The 20,203-nt window shown below is 42.5% G+C and overlaps 1 protein-coding gene across 1 annotated transcript in view; it reads left to right on the forward strand.

Moving 5' to 3' along the window:
• The window catches only part of ZC3HAV1 (zinc finger CCCH-type containing, antiviral 1), a 110,116-nt gene that overhangs the window by 32,131 nt on the left and 57,782 nt on the right, over window positions 1–20,203 (forward strand). Inside the window, 10 exon segments of the mRNA XM_043968309.1 lie at window positions 3,864–3,913; window positions 3,915–3,968; window positions 3,970–4,030; window positions 4,032–4,102; window positions 8,110–8,323; window positions 8,325–9,162; window positions 11,337–11,540; window positions 13,321–13,422; window positions 16,027–16,150; window positions 18,658–18,817. Of these exon segments, the coding sequence (XP_043824244.1) occupies window positions 3,864–3,913; window positions 3,915–3,968; window positions 3,970–4,030; window positions 4,032–4,102; window positions 8,110–8,323; window positions 8,325–9,162; window positions 11,337–11,540; window positions 13,321–13,422; window positions 16,027–16,150; window positions 18,658–18,817 (1,878 nt within the window).

The following is a 20,203-nucleotide window of genomic DNA, read 5'->3' on the forward strand; positions in this document are numbered from 1 at the left end:
TTTTGCAACTCTGCTTCACTCAGATCCAATTCATGCACAGATCAAGACATCACCCATGATGTCATTGGTCCTCTTTTTCACTAAAGGACAACAGCTACGATTGGGGAAAAACCAGACTACACCCTTGTAACGGATGTCTTGTAGTCAGGCAAAATAAAATTTTCAAATTTGCTATGTACAAAAAAATATGTGTGTTATTTTCCCCTCTGAGGTCATAACACTCTATTAGGAGGTGGGTAGCATTCCTTGTATAGTTGGTCCTTGGCCACCATGTTTGATCTTCGCACTGCTCAGAGTTCTTTATAAAGTAATGAGCATTTTAACCCACCTCATGACAAGATACTAACAAGATCATCAAGAGAAACTGGATTCTTAATTCACGCTCATTTCCTCCTGTTAGAACCTAGATGTTTCTCTCTGTCGCCCTCTGACACATGTGCCAAAGGGATAGATGGCAGAAATTTGAGTGTATAATACCCAGGGTGGTGGAAAGAGGTATGCATTAGCAAGTGTTTGTGGGTGAAGAAAGTGGGATGGGGCTTGTGGTAAAATATTCTTGGCTACCTCCTTCGACCATCCATTTAACCTCACTCAGGTGTCAGGGCATCCTGGACCACACCTCTGCCCACATACTCAGGTTGGTTGGGAACTTTGCCTAGGTATATATACATATGGGTGGTAATACCTCCTATTCTAAGGTTCCTCATCTTTTCAAAGATCCCAGAAGTTTTCTCTTCTCTGGGAGTGATTTGAAATAACTTGGTTGCTGTCCTACTCGGTGCTTCAAGGTAAAGATTTGGCATCCCCCTCCAGGAAAAGTGATGCTCTGATGTAAGGGAAAGAGCATTGGATTAAGAAACAGATGACCTGGGCAGCTAGATGGCGCAGTGGATAAAGCACCAGCCCTGGATTCAGGAGGACCTGAGTTCAAATCTGGCCTCAGACCCTTGACACTTACTAGCTATGTGACCCTGGGCAAGTCACTTAACCCCAACTGCCTCACCAAAAAAAAAAAAAAAAAGAATTAAGAAACAGATGACCTGACTTTGCAGTGCCATATCTCATGGGGGTGACTTTGGATAAGTCATACCACCTTTCTGTTGCCCTCATTTCTTCACCTGTAAGATGAGGCTAGCGATACCTCACCTGGATGGTAAACATCAAAAAGATGATGTATATAAGGCTTCTTACTGTTGTCTGTGTTGGCTAGACTGTTCAGTTTTGTCTTTGTCTCCTAGTGCCTAGTTACAGTGTCTAGCAGATAGCAGGCGATAATAAATGCCCAATGATAGAGTTACATAACACTTTAAAGTTTACTAAGTGCTTCCTCCCAGTACCCTGTGAGAATAAACAGTGCATAATATCAGAAATAAACAGCCCAAAGGCACAAGTAAGTGTCTGAGTCAAGATTGGAATCTGATCTCTCTGACTTGAAGTCTGGTACTCTTGCCACTTACACCACATTCCCTTCCACTTGGTTAAAGTGGTTGTTGTCTATTCTTTAAAAGATTTAAGTTACCCCTTATGTGGCTAATATTCTATTGGCTTCACCTCTCCCTCTGCCTTCTCTTACAAAACCCTCCTCTTTATCCTTACCATTGACCTTCCATCCTATAACTCCTCGATTCCCTCCCAGGCCATCTTCCCTGCACTAGCCACTCTCTCCTCTTCTCCCCGTCTTGACTCCTTGGTGAAACCAATTCAACTCCATGCTGTCTTCCTCTCTTGAATCCTTAGCCCCCTTATCATATTGCCAATTATACCCAGGTGTACCTTAGCCTTGGGCCACTCCCCTCATTCATTGCCTTTGTCCTTACACACATGCTGCTGAATGAAGGTGGAGAAATCCATTCTTGAGTTGTTCTGACTGCATCTGCTACAATGCCCTCAATGCTCTTTTATAATTCTCGCCATATCTCCCTTATCAATCACTCTTCTACTCTTTAATATCTTCCAATTTTTTCTTCCTTCCTCAAACCTCCCATGATTTCCCTGCTCTCTTAGTTGATAACTTGGCCTCCTATTTTAAAGAAAAAATGGAGGTCACTTGCCATGAATTCATTCTTCTCCCCTTATCCACATCTCCTATCACTCTGGTGCCTTCTGCCACTATCCCTTCCTTCACCCCCATCTCACATGATGAAGTGTCCTTACTCCTTACCAAGGCTAAATAACCCTTTGACTTGTTTAAGCCATCCTATTCCATTCCATCTCTGTCGTCTCCACCCTTTGACTTATTTTCAGAGTCTCCCTCTCTGTTGGCTCCTTCCCTGCTACCCACAAACATGCCCATATCTCCCCTGTCCTAAAAAAACCCTCACTTGACCCTTCCATCCCTGCTAACTATCTCATATCTCTTCTGCCCTTTGTAGCTAAACTCCTAGAAAAAGGCTGTCAAGGGGGCAGCTAGGTGGCGCAGTGGATAAAGCACTGGCCCTGGATTCAGGAGGACCTGAGTTCAAATCTGGCCTCAGACACTTGACACTTACTAGCTGTGTGACCCTGGGCAAGTCACTTAGCCCTCATTGCCCAGCCAAAAAAAAAAAAAAAAAGGCTGTCTAGAGTAGGTCCATCCACTTTTCCCCTCTCACTCCCTTCTGAACCCTTTACAATCTGGCTTCCAGCTGTATCATTCTGCTGATACTGCTCTCTCCAAAATTATTAATGATCTCTTAGTTGCCATATCCAGTGGCCTTTTCTCAATCCTCATTATCCTTGACATCTCTGTGACAACGCTGATCACTCTCTCCTCCTTGATACTCTTCTCTCTAGGGTTTCAGGACACCCCTCTCTCCTAGTTCTCTTCCTACCTATCTGACCTATCCTTCTCTGTCTCCTTTGCTGGATCCTCTTCCAGGTCATACCCCAACCATAAGTGTTCCTCAGAGTTTTGCCCTGGGCCCTCTTCTCTTTCCCTTCTATACTACTTCACTTGGTGATCGCATTGGCCCTCATGGATTTAATCACCAACCATATCTGTTCTTTCCTGCCCCAATTTCTCTGCAGAGCTCTAATCTCACATTTCCAGCTGCCTTTCAGACCTCTTAAACTGGATGGCCAATAGCCATCTTAAACTCAGTATGTCCAAAACAGATCCCTCTCCTCTTCCTACCTTCCTATGATTGTCTAGGGCAGCACCATCTTTGCCATCCCTTACGCTGACAACTAGGAGTCATCATAGATTCCTCACTATCTCTCACCCCCCCCCCAAATATCCAAGCTCTTGTAAGGCCTGTCAGTTTCATCTTCTCTCCTCTGACCCTGCTGGCGGCTTTCTTATTGCCTTCAGGAGCAAATATGAAATGCTCTGTTTGACACTCAAATCCTTGATAGCCTAGCCTCTCCTACCTTTCCGTCTTATACCATACTTTTGCTACATACTCTTTGATTGTTTTTTGTTTTGTTTTGTTTTTTTTGCAGGGCAATGAGGGTTAAGTGATTTGACCAGGGTCACACAGCTAGTAAGTATATGAGGCTGGATTTGAACTCAGGTCCTCTTGAATCAGGACTGGTGCTTTATCCACTGCACCACCTAGCTGCCCCAAACTATTCTTTGGGGGGGGGGGGGCAATGAGGGTTAAGTGACTTGCCCAGGGTCATACAGCTAGTGAGTGTTAAGTGTCTGAGGCTGGCTTTGAACTCAGGTCTCTGAATCCCAGGGCCAGTGCTTATCCACTGCGCCACCTAACTGCTCCTAGAATATTCTTTTAACTTTCTATCTTGGTTGCTTCACTTTTTGCCAATGCAGGCATCTTTGTGTATTCATGCTTTCCTTCATAAAGTAAAGTGGCTGCTGCTTGAATTGCTGAATTGTCTCCTCTGTGGTTACTCATTCCTATTATTGGTATCCTTCTCTTTACCAGATATGCAAATACTACAAGGGAGAAAACAGGCTTGACTCTTGCTCTAGAAGACAGAATGATGAAACTCCACATCTGTGAACACTTCACTGAGGGAGATGCAGCTTTGCCCCTGCAATCGGTCCCATAACCTGTTGGATGCAAAGGCCTTGGAACTTCTCAAAGAAGAGGGGTCTGACCCTCTCAGTAGTGAGAAATATCCAGGACATCTGTAATCAGAAGCATGCCAGGAGTAAAAAGCTATTCCAGGAGAAGAGGTAAATTTAATTAACAGTTAGAATAAGGGCTAATAAATGGGCATATTGATATTACTCTTTTATCAGCCAGACCATGCTGCTAGATCTACCCAACTTTAACATATTAACGTCTGCCTTGGTACAACCGCTTGGTCCATGCCCTATCCCTGAAATGCACTCCTATCTCATTTCTGTCTTTCAGCTTCCTTCTTTTCCTTCAAAGATCAGGTCAGGTATTTCCTCCTTCCTTGCCTCATCTCCCCAGACAAAAGTGCTCTCTGAATACTCTTAGAGTCCTATGCCCTAATTACTCCTTTGTTTCTATTGTACCCCATATGTTTTATAGTTATCTGCATCTGTCATGTTCCAGTAGAAAAAAGCACTGAGTCAAAAAGCTTGGGTTTACATCCCACCCCTAATACGTAACAAGCTCTGTGACCCTTGGGCCAGTCACTTAACTGTCCTAGACCTCAGTCATCTCATCTGTACAATGAGGAGGTTGAACTAGCTGGTCTATAAAGCCCTTCCAGCTCAATTTATGATCCTGTGCTATATATTCCTCCCCTATCACCCCTTGTCCCCAAGGATAGAAACTTCTAGAGGGAAGGGGCTGCTATCATTTTTGTCTTTGCATGCCTAGTGCTTATTACATTGTTTCTTTTATGGCAGGCACTCAGTAAATTGAATTGAATCCTCACAGTCTAGTCCAGGTGGACCTCAGCTTCTCTATCCCATATATGATCATCACATCACTGCAGCTCACGTGTACGTGGGCTTCCTCACAATCTCAGTTCTCACTCTTCTTGAGTTTTCTGGGGCACTTGACATCTGGATGTTGCCCACTCTCTCCTCTCATCTCTGTATTTCATGACACGCTCTCTCATCCCTAGAGAGAAGTGTCTGACCGCTCCTTGGTACTCCTCTTTGCTGTTCATCCTCTGCATCATGCCCTCGAACTGGGGTTGGACCCCCAAGATTCTGTCCTAGACCCTCTTTTTTCTTTCTTTCTGGATTCTTTCTCTTTCATTAGCTCCCAGGAGTTTAACCTATTTTTCTCTGTGTAGATGACCCACAGATTTCTATATCTGCCCCCCAGTGTGTCCCTTGAGCATCAATCTCAAGCATCACCAACTGTCTATTGGACATTTCTTGCTGGATTTCCACTCGACATGTCCAAAACTCAGCATCTTTCCCACAAGCCTATCTCCCTGCCAAACTTCCCTATTTCTGTTGCAAGTGCCCTGCTTGTTCCAATGCATTCATAACTTTGGCATTATTCTTGACTCTTGACTCTCCTTTACTCCATGCAATCCAGTTTGTTGCTGCGTTTATGATTTGGTCTTTATTCCGTCTTCACATAATGCCCCTTCTCTCTACATCACATAGCCACCAACTCAGCTTAGGCCCACTGGATTATTTCCACAGCCTTTTCATTGGTCTCCCTGCCTCTGCTCTCTCCCCGCACTAGCCTGCCCTCTACACAGATGCCAAAGTGACTTTCCTTCAGTACAATTCTGCCATGTCACTCCCATACTCAGTAAACTCTAAGTAGCTCTTGTTGCCTCAGCTTCTCTGTTTAGTTTTTTTTCAAGCCCTTTGCAACCTGGCCAAACTCATCTATCTAACCTCCTTTTTATATTATTACTTGTCCGCCTGCAGTCTTTGATCCAGCCAAGCAACCTTTCCAATTCCTCAGATATTGTACTTCTGTCTTCTCTGTATGCCTTTGCCTGGCCTGTTCTACATCTCTGAAAGGTATTCCTCCTCACCCATGGTGGTCAGGAAGACTCACCTTCCTGAGTCAAGTCTGCCTCAGCTGTGTATCCCTGGGCCAGTCATCTTAACCATGTTTGCCTCAGTTTCATTTGTAAAATGGCCTGGAGAAGGGAATGGCAAACCCCTCAAGTGTCTTTGCCAAGAAGAGTCAGGCAAGATATGTATGTAAGCATGCATACATCTATGTTGTATGTATTATATGTGTACATGTATGTATATATATCACATAGTAGATGTTTAATAAATGCTTGACGACTAAGATTGATTGATAGATCATTATCCTCTTTTTACAGATGAGGGTAATTGCAGGAAGTTATGTGGCTGGCTTAAGATCATGAAGCAGGTAGTATTAGAGGCAGGTCTTCTTTGACCAAGCCTGTAGTCCTTTCTTTTCTTGTCACAGTGTCTTTCATACTCTGTAGTGTTCCATTGTGTTTCTTCTTCCTTCTTCTTCCCCTTCCCTGTTCCACAACAGATTTGGAGAACAGGGCAAGGAAGGAAAAAAGCAGAGACGTTCCTCCATGCATCTTCTTTCCCCTTCCGTCCTGCACCGTCCTTCCAAGTTCTACATTTTCTCTTATCCTCAGTACCTTGAAGAGGAATTGTTAGGAGAAGTGGAGCTCCACAGCTGTTCAGCACTCAGTATCTCTACCAGGTTCCCAAACCACCAAACTTACTATCATAAGGTTTCTGTCTGCCCCTGTTCCTCATCTCCCCTAGGTCGCTATAATCAGCACCATTCTAGCCCTCTACCTCCAGCCCCACTCCCCGCACCCCGTGGGTTTTCTCTAACTCCTTTTTCTCTGTCTTCCCGCTTATTCCCTGAACCTTAATCATTGTCCCTTATCTCCTTTTTTCCTGGAAACCCTAGCCTAAAGCCTCAACTGGGTTCTCAGTGTTGTACAACAGAGGTGTCAAACTCAAAGCCCAGTGGTTCCTGAACCAAGTTAAAATGTAGTTGGGAAAATGTTTAACAGAACAGATAAAGATACAAGACAATATAATGTTAATTTGTGGGTTTATATGTCAGTATGCGGCCTGCAGGGATCTTTTAAGTTTGACATCACTGTTCTCCAGAAGTCTTTATTTTCTTCTTTTATTGACTCGTTATCTCATTTCCCATGGTAGTTATTGGAAATCTCTAATCTCTTTAAACTCCAGTTTCTCTCATAGCCTTATCACTCTTGCCTCTTAGTAGATGACCTCACTTCTTCCTTTTCTGAAGAGTTTTGGGGCCATCTTATATGAACTTCCTCAAAGATTTCTCCCATCCTCTATCCTTTCCTCCTATCTCAGAGAGTCAAGTATCTCTTCATTGTGTCCTCTGATCTATTTCTCCATGCATATCTTCATCGCCTAATTGACCGTCCTCGCTCCTTCTGCCTTCTTCCTTTTACTCTTTTCTTTATTTTTGGGGGGGATCTGGACCTATGATTTTATGATGTAGAGAATTCCTAATATGGAAATTACCTTCAGTGATATCAGTCAACAGCTTGTCTATAACTTTATAGTCTTAGGAGCATTTTGAGATTAAGTGACTTGCCTATGGTCACACAGCTAATATGTATTGAGAGGCAGGATATGAACCCTGGTTTTCCTGACTTCAAGGCCAACTCTTTGTCCACTACACGATGCTGCTTTTCTCTCTCCCTCTTCAAGGGCTCCTTCCCCTTTGCCTAATCTTTTAGGAGGGGAGAATGGGGATCTACTGATCCCTTAAGATTTTTGTTTGTTACATTGGTACATGTAATTTTGACAGGATTGGAGTTACGTGACATCCCTGAGAAAGGTAAGAATTTTGACAGAAGTTTGTTTTTGTTTTTTGTTTTTTTTTGCGGGGCAGTGAGGGTTAAGTGACTTGCCCAGGGTTATGCAGTTAGTAAGAGTCAAGCGTCTGAGGCCGGATTTGAATTCAAGTACTCCTGAATCCAGGGCAGGTACTTTATCCACTGCACCACCTACCTGCCCCTAGAAGTTTGATACAGTGGAAAGAACTCCGACTTTGGGGTCTTGGACCTTGATTCATTTCTTGGCTGTGCTAATTCCTAACTCTGTGACTTTAGGCAAGGTACTTACCCACTTTTGGCCTCAGTTTCCCCATCTTTAATATGAAGTTGAACTAGATGATCTCTGAAGTCCTTTGTAGCTACAAAGCTATCATCTATAAACTTAATTGTAACCGTTTTCTGTGTTCTGTTATCTATTTTACCCTTCCTCTCCCCTCCTAATCCCCTCACCCTGTTTTCCTCAGGCCGGCCAGAAGAAAGAAATGTAGGAAGTAGAAGCCAAAGTAAAAATCAGTATTTTTTCGGGAGGCAAGAATTGTCTCCATCTCCTTCTGCCTCTATTGGAACCGCCCACATTTCAGAACCAGGTACAGCAGGCCCAGCACCATCGCCTTCCTCCAAAGGCAAAGTGGATGAGAGTGAAGCCACCAGGAATAACCATGCTTTTGAGTCGAGATTGTGTCCAGTTAGCTTCAGCATCTCCCAAGACCGTCAGTCTTCAAGGAGTGAGTCAAATTGGAACAAACTTGAGTTCTGCAGTAACTGGTCGTAGAGAAAGCCGCTATGGGAGCCAAGATAGTATGCAGTACGCTGCCTCCATCTCTCCACCGGCTTCAGCTGGCCAGGGAGTCCTACTCCCAGGGGGTGGCCGTGTTTCCAGTAGACGGAATGTGTTCTTTGGGAGTGAAGCTGACTCCTTTTCTGATCCAGAACCCATAACCATTAGCAAAAGTGGATCAGTGCCCTCCCACAACTCTGCAAATGGAGAAGATGACTATGGAATTCAGAAGGCCTATTCTTCACCTGCTTCCAGTAAAATGATTGACAGGTGGGGCATGGGAAGCAATGCTGTGGTGTTTTCAAAATACAAACCAGTAATGAATCTCAAGAAAGAGGAATCCTCATCTAAGAGTAAAGACAACCAGTCCACACTAATAAATACCCAAATGGCTAAGACAAAGACACTGATAGATGAACTGGAAACTCCAAATGCAAATAATGTAGGTGTTGATGAAAATGTTATTGTGAGATCAGGAAAATCCCATAATAATCAGGAACAGCAAAGGGAATCGAGAGCATGTGTGGATAAACCCATGATAGTGAACTTGGATAGGATTACTAGAAATGACAGAGAAGAGTCTTTTTGTGGGTTACAGAGTATCCGGGCCTCTCCCATGTCTGATGCTGCAACCACCCATGTACGACCAAAAGCATCATCTACAAGTAATGTCATCCAGGGTGGAGTTCAGAAGGGCAATTTAGCCCAACATTCTTTACCAACAGGTAAGGTGAATTCTGGGCCTTCAGACCAATCTAAATGTGAAACACAGAAACAGGCCCATTATTCCTAGAATCTGAGGTTATGGTGTGGTAGTGGTGGCAGGTCACTTTCATTGGTAGGGTTATTGGCAATAACATCGAGGAGCGTGGCGGGGACTGAAAGTGAGTAGTAAAGAATAATAATTTGGGGACTAAGCTTGCAATTGCATTGGTGTAATGAACTTTTAATGAGGAAACTCTCTTGCCATGGTAGATTGTACATAAACACAAATATAGACATATACACATATAATCTGTGATGACCTTGTGAATTGAGCATGGGAGATATAATTACTCCCATTTTAACTACGAAGTGACAAGTCTAGTAAGAAATGGAGCTTGGACCCTATCACACTTGTATATTTTACAATCTTAAATTGTTGCTTGGGGCAGCTAGGTGGCGCAGTGGATAAAGCACCGGCCTTGGATTCAGGAGTACCCAGGTTCAAATCCGGCCTCAGACACTTGACACGTACTAGCTGTGTGACCCTGGGCAAGTCACTTAACCCCCATTGCCCTGCCCCCCCCCCCCAAATTGTTGTTTGAGGAACTGAGAGTTTAAGTGACTTACTATCTGGGCTCACATTGCTAGGATGTGCCAGAGTGTTAGGCAGTGACCTTCATTTCAAGGCTAACTATCCATTAAAACTTATAAATTACCTAATATACCTGATGTCCCAGAATTCCTAGTGTGATTTTAAGCTACTAAAACTTAAACTTGGGGCAGCTAGGTGGTACAGTGGATAGAGCACCGGCCCTGGATTCAGGAGGACCTGAGTTCAAATCCGGCCTCAGACACTTAACAATTACTAGCTGTGTGACCCTAGGAAAGTCACTTAACCCCAATTGCCTCACTAAAAAAAACCCACAAAACCATTAAACTTTGTTTATTGTTTTGTTTGAGCCACAAGATTACCCAATGAGATGGCTACTCCAGGTGGGATTATCCTCATTCGATTAACTGAGGCTCAGAAAGTTTAAGCTACTTGTCCCTGGTCGGCTTGCTATAGTAAATTTCAATCAGGTTTTCATACATCACAGATTTTAGAGCTGGAAGGGATCCTTTGAAATTTCTAGTCCAGCCCCCTCAATTTTGTGGATGAGGAAATTAAGACCTAAGAAGATTCAATGACTTGCTTTTAGTCACACATAGTATTAGGTAAGAGAGCCAGGATTTGAACCCATATCTTTCCTGACTCCCAAATCCAGCACTTATTTATTTATTTTTTTTTTTGGTGAAGCAATTGGGGTTAAGTGACTTGCTCAGGGTCACACAGCTAGTAAGTGTTAAGTGTCTGAGGCCAGATTTGAACTCAGGTCCTCCTGACTCCATGGCCAGTGCTCTATCCACTCCACCACCTGGCTGCCCCTCCAGCACTTCTTAAGCTATAGTGTAACAAAAGAGGGAAAGAAAGCAGATAGAACTATCTCCCAAAATTCCTTGAAGATTAAAAAAATGTTAAAAATAGAATATGTATAAAATATAATTGTATATCACAAATAATTTTTTTAAAATAGAAATATTATTAGGGCTATAGTTAACAAGTAAAATATGACATGAAAAGTTAATTTGGGGGGGGGGCAATAAGGGTTAAGTGACTTGCCCAGGGTCACACAGCTAGTAAATGTCAAGTGTCTGAGGTCAGATTTGAACTCAGGTCCTCCTGAATCCAGGGCTAGTGCTTTATCCATCACATCACCTAGCTGCCCTAAATATGACATGAAAAGAGGAAGAAAGAAAGGATTGAGGCCCTGAATGTCTATAAAGAACAACTTTGAGGTTATGTGTTGGAGGGACATGAAGCAGGAATCTAAGCAGCATAGTTCAGTAGGAAGATGTGGGATTGGTTCCCAGCACCATTTCTTATTAGATTCGTCGTTTCATCATTTGGAGCCTCAGTTTCCAAAGCTCTGAAATGGGGGTTATCATATTTCCTACACTCACCTTGCAGGGTTGTTGTGAAGATCAAAGGAGATAAATATATATTAGATGTGCATGTGTGTTTATCTATGTATTTACACTCTTTGAAAGCTGTAAACCCCTAAGTAAATGCATGGTATTACTAATGAAGACTTGTCATCTAAGATAAAGCCAAAATAATCTTATAATCAGAGCTCAAAATTTCATTATCCTCTAGTGATGCAAGCTACCTCTGTCTCTACATCAGCCTCAGACCACAAGGAAACCACATCTACCTTGAGCAAACCAGCTATCCATCTGAAGGGGCTGTCTGGTAGCCAAGTGGGGTTTGTTTCTACCTCCAGTTCTAGTCAAACTCCTGGCACTTTGACCACAAATAAAAGCAGAGCTGTGTCTCCTTCCAAAAGTACAAATGCACAGGGTAAGTGGAGACTTCGTATTGGCTATTCATCTGCTCCAAATCAGAGCATATGAGAGATGTACAGTCTCATCCTGGAGTACCTTTATTTACTTTATTTTTTAATTGTTGTTGTTCCAGACCTGTGATTTTATCTATGTAGGGAACTTTCAGGTGCTGAAATGCTTCCTGCTCTACAGTTGATGGGATCAGAGCTAGATCAGATCTTCTCATCTTGTCCAGGCTGGTCATGCAGCCCCCAGTCCTGGGCCCATTCTTGTTGCTGCTCAGCCCACAAGCTTTGCTTGGCTTGGTTTCTGACCCAGGCGGCTTTTCCCCTCCTTCGGCAGCCTGGTGCTACCTCCTCCCTGGGGCTTCCCACATTGGTGCCAGAATGAGGGTGAACCGACACCTGATCTGCTTAGCAGCTTGAATTCCCAACTGATCCATCAGCCTCCCTGGTAGCAGGGAATTACAGCCATGAGCCCTAGCTTGGGCTGGGGTTCTTAACCCTGTGTGTGTGTGATGCATATAAGTATTTTTACATATGTATACACATACATACATATATATTATCACAATTTTACCGAAATTGTTTTTCTTTGTAATTTCATATATTTCATTTTATGCATTTAAAGGCATTCTGAGTTAGGGTCCATAGGCTTCACCAGACTGTTAAGAGGCCATTGCACAAAAGAGATTATGAACCCCCATTTAGGGAATTTCTTAGGGTGGTAAGAAGCTGAGCAGCTTGCTTAGGGGCACATAGTCAGGATGTGTCAGTCAGCATTTAATTTGTTAATTTTTAAGTTAAAAAATCTTTTTTGAAATCTGTCTTACCTTCCCCTTTCCCTTTCTCCCTTCCTTCATTAAAAAACAAGAAAAAATCCTGGTACAAATATAAATGACTAAGCAAAACAATTGGCTGTGTTAGGAGGATGGGAAGCCTTCAAGAAACACTTACTAAGGGCCTACTATATGTCAGAGATTAGACTGACACTTAAATTGTTTTGACTTGAAACCAGCTTTCTAAACCCTAGAAAGTGTTGCCACTCCCCTATACCACAAAAACGTGGCTAGTAGATCATTATATGGCTGTTCACTTGTGGCAATTTCTAATTTGCTATCCCAGTAACAATAGGGGATTTAGGAGTCAATTAATAAGCATTTATTAAGTGCTTATGTGTGCCAGGAACATTGCTAAGCATATTTAATTAGTTGTTGTTCTTCATTCTCAAAGAGGACCATGACATTGGTAGGTGATGTCAGGACTTGCAGTGAATTGGATTTAAGTGAGGGAGGGCTGTTCAGTCACCAACTTCACTGTCTCCTCCAGAGCCCTCTGGGTCCAGTGACAAGATATATATCAGGACGACTGGAGATGACCTTGGATGTTTAAGGGAATCGGAGTTAAGTGACTTGCTCAGGGTAACACAGCTAGTAAGTGTCTGAGGTGAGATTTGAACTCAGGTCCTACCAGCTTCAGGGCCAGTGCTCCATCCACTGTACCACCTAGCTGCCCCACAGATAATTCAAAGATAGGCAAAAGATAGCCCCTGCCCTTAATGAGCTTACAGTCTAATGTACAAACAAGATATATACAGGATAAGTGTGAAATAGTAACAGAGGAAGACATTAGAATTAAGAGGAATTGGGAAAGGCTTCCCACATTTTTTAAATAACAAAGGTAGATTATTTTGACAATAAATTACATCCCCTTTTTGCCCCGAAAGAACCCAAACCTGCTTACGTGAGAGTTTTTTTCTTTCAGGAAAGCCAACATTTTGTTTCTTCTCTTCTCTAGATTTCAAAGCTAGGGTTTTTAACACAACACCTTCAGGAATGAAGAATAATGACTCCAATGAGATTTGTCTTGACCACCTCATTTCAGATTGTAAACTAAAGAGTAAGTAATGTTGAGATAAGGAATCTGGAAAATACAGAAGCTCTGGAATTTGACCTGGGATGGAGGGGGTAGGGGTGGGAGTGGAGATTGCATCTTGGTAGAGCAATGAACTGGACCTGTAATGCCATTAATTTAGGGAGCTCTCTCAGATGAATGGACTTCCTTTACTAGTATAGATTGGTATCATCTTTGCAATTTATAGTCTTAGCTTTAAACCAAGGGGTTATGTAACTTGCCTAAGGTCACACAGCCAGTGGGCATTTGATTTGATCATGTCAATTCTTGATCTGCCCAGTGTCCGTTGTCTTTTTGGAGAGATTTTAAAAAGTCCTTTCCTATGTCTTTGCTTTCAGAAAGGTCTAGGGAGTCGAAGCCATGTGAAAGTTAAACATGGGATACACAACCTTTCAGTTCCCCAGGTTTCAGGGAACTTGTGGAAGGGTACCCACTCTGAGTGTAGTCACTTCAATATAGGCTGCTTTCGACTCCCATTCTCTCTCTTTTTTTTTTGGTGAGGCAATTGGGGTTAAGTGACTTGCCTAGGGTCACACAGCTAGTAAGTGTCAAGGGTCTGAGGCTGTATTTGAACTCAGGTCCTTCTGAATTCAGGGCCAGTGCTCTATTCACTGCGCCACCTAGCTGCCCCTTGACTCCCATTCTCAAAGCCCAGAGATCTGTAAGTTGACTTGTTTTGCTATTAGTGTGGTACAGCGCCATGGAACTTTACCTCTCAATGAGGATGTTTTTTGCCTCCTCCATTTTCTATCAGGAAACTATATTAATAACTCTAACCTCCCCTCAGGCTTCCCAGTTCTTGGATAATTCGAGGAACCACTATGCTTTTCAAAATCATAAAAAGGACTTCTGGGGGCAGAGTCAAGATGGTTGAATAGAGGAAGCTGCTGAGCTCTCCTAGCATGGCCCTCCAAACAACTTTTTAAAAATGCCTCAAATGGAATGCTAAAGCAGCAGAGGCAGCAGAAGATCAGAGTGAGGAATTTCTCTAGCCAGAGACAGTTTAGGGGGCAGAAGGAGAGGTCTGTAACACAGGGGTGGGCACCTAGAGCTCACGTGGCAGCCGCACCCGTGGTGGGCCTTGGAGGTAGCAGCAGCAGCTTCAGATCTCAAATCAGGCAGCTGGTCAGAGACTACAGGGGGTTCTCTGTGCTAACATCGGGTGTGAGACAGAACTTTGTTTGGCTACTCCATTGCCTGTACCCATTTACAAGACAGTTCCAGGGTAGAGAGTAGCGCTTGCTGTCCCAAGGAATTAGGCATCTTGAAGAACAGTATCACTTGCAATGGCAAGGGATCAGTGACTACAACTCTCCCTCGATCACACTATCTTATAAGTGCCAAAAGGAGCAGCTAGGTGACACAGTGGATAGAGCACCTGCCCTGGATTCAGGAGTAATAAGGATTCTATAGATGAAGAGCGCAAGAATGAGTTGATTATGTTGGGATAATTAACAAAAAATGGATTTTTGAGAAAGGGATACACTGGCAAAAGAGGGAAGAGATAAGAAGAATGGGGGAAATTATCTTATATTTTATTTTTTATTTTTTGTCAGGGGCAATGAGGGTTAAGTGACTTGCCCAAGGTCACACAGCTGCTAGTAAATGTCAAGTGTCTGAGGCTGGATTTGAACTCAGGTTCTCCTGAATCCAGTGCCAGTGCTTTATCCACTGTGCCTCCTAGTGGCCCCCAAGTTCATATCTTCTTGACACTGAGCCAATTACCTGTCACTACCTCTTGATATTGTATTAGAGTTCCTTTGATTTTGCCACAAAATTGTATTTTAAAACATCAGGGTATATGACTAAAATTATTCCTTGAATCATAATTTATTCCTTGATATGATTAAGCTTATTTTCATTAAAATTTCTGTTTTTTAAAAAAGAGAAAGGCAAAGAAAGTACTAAGAATCACACAGTTCTTTGGCCACATTAACTTAATTGTAGGTGTTCTAAATGGAAGGTGTTTGTCCCAATCAGCATCTAACTGACATACCGTTGGATGAATTGAACCAGTTCATAATTGGTATTATTTCCATTAATGAAACCAAAAAGCAGTTTTCCTTATTTCCTGAAAAGTGTATTATATTCTTCATTGTCAACTGAAAATTGTTTTGTATTCAGGTTCTACCTTACTTCATTGAGTACTTACTTGTGTGACCTTAGGGAAAGTCATTTAGCCTCTAATGGACTCAATTTTTCATCAGTAAAATGACAAGAGTTGAACTAGATAAACTCTAAGGTTTTTTCCAGTTCCAAATTTACAATCCCATATTCTAATTAATGAACATAGCTGGAATCAACATTTTGCTTTGCTGCTGGTGAAATACAGTAATTGCAAGCTTATGCTTAACCAAAATGTACTGAAAAGTTTTAAGAAAGTGTTCTGCTTTCCAGGATTGCATTGCGGTGAAAAGGTTGGGAGAGAGGTCGTAAAGAGCATTCTAAGTAGGAGATAAATCATAACTATAGAGTATAAATAATAAGGAGACTGGAAAGGTCTGGATTGGAGGTGGTATTAATAGACTATCTTTAACAGGACAAAGCAGGTCTTACCTTGGCCCTGGGAATTCTGTGCTTTCTTTCCAGATAGCTGCAAGTCTGTCCACTTTCATCTGCCCTACCGATGGCAGGTGTACATTTCTGACAGCTGGAAAGACTTGAAGGACATAGAGGAGATCGAGAAAGCTTACTGTGACCCAAGCATCTCCAAGTAAGTTGGTACCTACACCCTGTTTAAAGGAGCCAAGTAGGTCTGCAGAGCACACTTTCTGCTTACCTTGAGACAGAGGGAATGGGCAAAATTCAGCTGAAGGAGTGGGTAAGGGGCTGAAATTCTAGCTAGTCTGTCTAAAGTATCTAATGAGTGGCCGCCAAAAAATTATAAGCTTTAGCAAGAATTAGACTTTTAAACATTTATTAAGGAGAATAAGAATTTGATGAAGAGAGAGAAAAAGAGGTCTAGATTCATCTGTCTATTTCGGGGAGCTACAGTTTCCCTGTTCCGCTCTCCACGAGCCAAAGAGAGGGAGAGCGCCCACCTCGCCCCCTCTTCCTCCCACCTGCAAACATCACTTCCTGACACCAAAGAAAAGCCACATGTCTTGCCCTCAGGCACCTTCTCCTCATGGCGGAGCTTTCCTACAGTAAGTCTCCAGCAGGTGGCGTCATTCCAATCGTTACAAGTGGAAGAGTTCATGATCTTAGATTTAGGGCTGGAAGAGACCACAGAGGCCATCTGGTGCAACTTCCACATTTTACAGAGGAAGAAACTGAGGCTCAGAATGTTGAAGTGACCTGCCCAAGGTTTCATGGATAGTAAATATGAACTAAGGTCCTTGGACTTGTGTTAAGATAATGGAATTTGGTAGACGCCCAGGGGTCTGACTTGATTGACTTAGTAGTGTTCGAATTGGGTGTGAATGAGGAACTACTGGGTGCCCACTTAGAGGTGATTAGATCTTGAATTTGAATTTGGCCAGCCCTGAGAAGGAGTGTTCTCAGAGTCTGTGGGCTGCTGCATCAGCAGGAGACTGCTCTCAGCCAATCAACTTGAAGAGCTTCCCATTTCTGGGAGGAGGACACGAAGTAGGAAGCAGACACAGAGGGTGGCCGAGGACTTCTCCCTCTTTTTGGTTGGAGACATCGGCTTGGTGGCAGGACTTCACGTGAGCGGTTAGGAAGGCTAGGATTTCCATTCTATAAGGAATCTGTTCTCAATCTTTCTTTCTCTCTCTTTACTATCTTATATCTTTTAATAAACCCTTAAAAGCCTAAACTCTGGGTGAATTTATCAGTGATTTTAGCCAGTTTCCCCCAAAACTGGGGGGACAGATTAAGAATCCACATTATTTTTAAACAATACAGACTCCAGAATCAACATTCTTTCTGCTTTTTTGCACCAGATGGAGAGATTCAGATTCATAATGAAATGATTGTGTTTTTTCAGATCCAAGCAGATTTCTTGGGTTTTTTGTTGTTGTTTTGTTTTGGGTTTTTTTTTTTTGCGGGGCAATGGGAGTTAAGTGACTTGCCCAGGGTCACACAGCTAGTAAGTGTCAAGTGTCTGAGGCCGCATTTGAACTCCTGAACTCCTGAATCCAGGGCTTGGTGCTTTATCCACTGTGCCACCTAGCTGCCCCTCTTGTTTGGTTTTAATGAAGTTGTTTCCAAAATTAATACTTGACAACGTACTTTTTTTCTCTAAGCATAACCCATATGAACCTATATACATGCAATATTATTGTGGCTTCCTGCTGATCATGAATCTGTTAAAAATATGGAAGTGTAAAAAATCTACCTTGTGATAATTGTATGACAGCATTTAAGCATTCATACACTTCTCAAAAAGCAGAATGCAAAGATTCTGAATTCTTTTTATCTTTTTAAAATTGCTTTTCTTTTTCCCATACCTGAGAAAGGATCTGTGTAAAGCCTATTGTAATAGAAAGATTTCTGGATTCGGACCTGAGATTAGATCTTGGCCCTCCTACTTTCCACTTTTGTTACCTTGGACTTAATCTGTCTGGAATATGGCTTCCTTAACTAGAAAGAGGGGAAAATTGGGGGGGCAGGTGTAAATAGAGAGGTGTGCTGGTAAATGTTTAACAAATAGCTCTGTGGAAGGAGGGGAATGCACAGAGGACACGCTTTTAAATTTAATTTGCATTATTAACATTTTCCACATTAGTTTCTTAAGTCTAGACAATCAATAAAACAATAAATCAAACACTGATTTGTAGTGTTTGCTGATTTCCAAGGTGTAAATGCTTACATCGAAAAATTTAACTTTTGGCTCTCAAAGACCCAATTTAACTTGGCTCCAAAGCACCCCTTGCTAAGTCCTCTAAGGTCCTTTCCTACACAAAATCCTCTGATGATAATTTTATTTTGCTATACACAGTACTGAAAGAGGTGATGTTAATAACTAGAATATAGCCTCAAGCAAATTATCTCACTTCCCCAGATGCCGTCATTTTTCTCGTCTGCAAATTGAGGTTGTTGATTTAAGGGGTCTAAAATTCACTTAATCTAAGCTCTTGGCAAAACTGTTGGATTGATTTTGGATTCTTCAAGAGAGATATGAAGGGTTGGGGGAGAGGGAGGGAAGGAAGAGAGAGAAAGACTGGGTTATGGCTTGGAGGAATTTAGACACATAGCTGAATGTAGCATTTGTTTAACTTTAAATACTTTTTTTTCCCCCTGAACATCTACTTTCAGAAGTCACAGTATTGACTTCCAGAAAATGCTACTTGGCTATTATCCTGTCCGACGTCTCTCTACTCCATCAACTGTCCAAAACCCTGATCATGTCATGACCACTGATTGGCACTGGTATTGGAAGAATGAACTGGACCAGTGGATTGAATATGGAAAAGATGTAAGCATCCATTTCCTTTTTGATGATACTTTTGTTCAAAACTCAAAAGGTTTTAAAGAAACCTGTTAAATATTTTTTATTTTTTAATTTTATATTGTTTTAGTTGGTACTTTGTGTTTGGACCAGGATCTTTGCATTTCTGGTGGGAGAGTCTAGGCTGGTTCTTTTTTTTGTGGTATTGAATGTTGTGTTATTCCAGGATCTTGGGGACATCTCAGGCCAAGAACCAGCAGATTTTTAGCGCTCCCAAAAAGGGATAAGATCCAGGGCATAGTCTGATTCCTATTCCCTTAGTCAGAGCTCTGCAAGATCTTATTTCGGTCTGAATGACAGTATACTCTTCTGCCATGCTCAACTCCTGTCATCCAGATGTAAAGCTCTGCTGGTTCAGTGTTGTACTTGTGAGTCAGGAAGAACTGATTTCAAATCCTGCCTCAGAGTCACTTACTACCTGTATGATCCTGGGCAAGTCCCTTAACCTTGCTCAGCCTCAGTTTCCTGATCTATAAAATGGGGACAATAAGAGCAGCCAATGTACCGCTCAAGACCTGCCTAGAACTGAAACAGGCTATGAGCTCAAAGCTGTACAGGAGATAGTTTGTTATGCAGCCAGGGGCACAGTGGAGAGAACAATGGAGTCAGGAAAAACTGAGTTCAAATCTTCCCTCAGACACTTACCAGCTGTGTGAACACTCCTAGTTCCAAATTTTTCTCCCTCCCTCCCTTATCTTCCCCATCCCCAAGAGAAAAAGCAATCTGATATAGGTTATGTATGTATAATCACATTAAACATACTTCTGTATTAGTCATGTTGTGAAGGAAGAATCAGAAAAAAAGAGAAAAACCTGCAAAAAGAAAAAAAAAAAACAGTACGGTTCGATCTGTATTTGGGTTCCACAGTTCTTTTTTCTGACTGTGGAGAGCACTTTCCATCATGAGTCCTCTAAGTTCTACTTTCCTACCATATGGAAGCAGGAAAAGGTGGCTGTGATTTCTCCAGAGCTGCTACTTCCAGTGGGCTTTTGTAACCATGCACTAACCCCTCCAGTGAGATCCCAATAGAGCTCAGAGTGAATGGTATGTGTATAAAAGTGTTACTGTTTCATTATAAATTGGAGAAGACATTCCTGAAGCCATTAGCATTCCTTTGTGCATTGGCTGGTTAATGGATGCACTCAGCACAATGCCTGGCCAGAGCTTTGGACTGAGAGTTTGAGTGGAGGGAGCCAGACAGGCACCTGCAGTCACAGCACAGTTGTGGTCTTCTGGGGGCTAAAAGCTTCTCTGCTTGTGTGTGAGGGCACTTGGAGCCAACTCCTCTCTAAGAAACATTACCCTTGATAAAAGCCCTTGACCAGGGGCCTAATAAGTTATCTCATGTGATCC

Source organism: Dromiciops gliroides, chromosome 5, assembly GCF_019393635.1.
Source record: "Dromiciops gliroides isolate mDroGli1 chromosome 5, mDroGli1.pri, whole genome shotgun sequence".
Taxonomy (NCBI): Eukaryota; Metazoa; Chordata; class Mammalia; order Microbiotheria; family Microbiotheriidae; genus Dromiciops; species Dromiciops gliroides.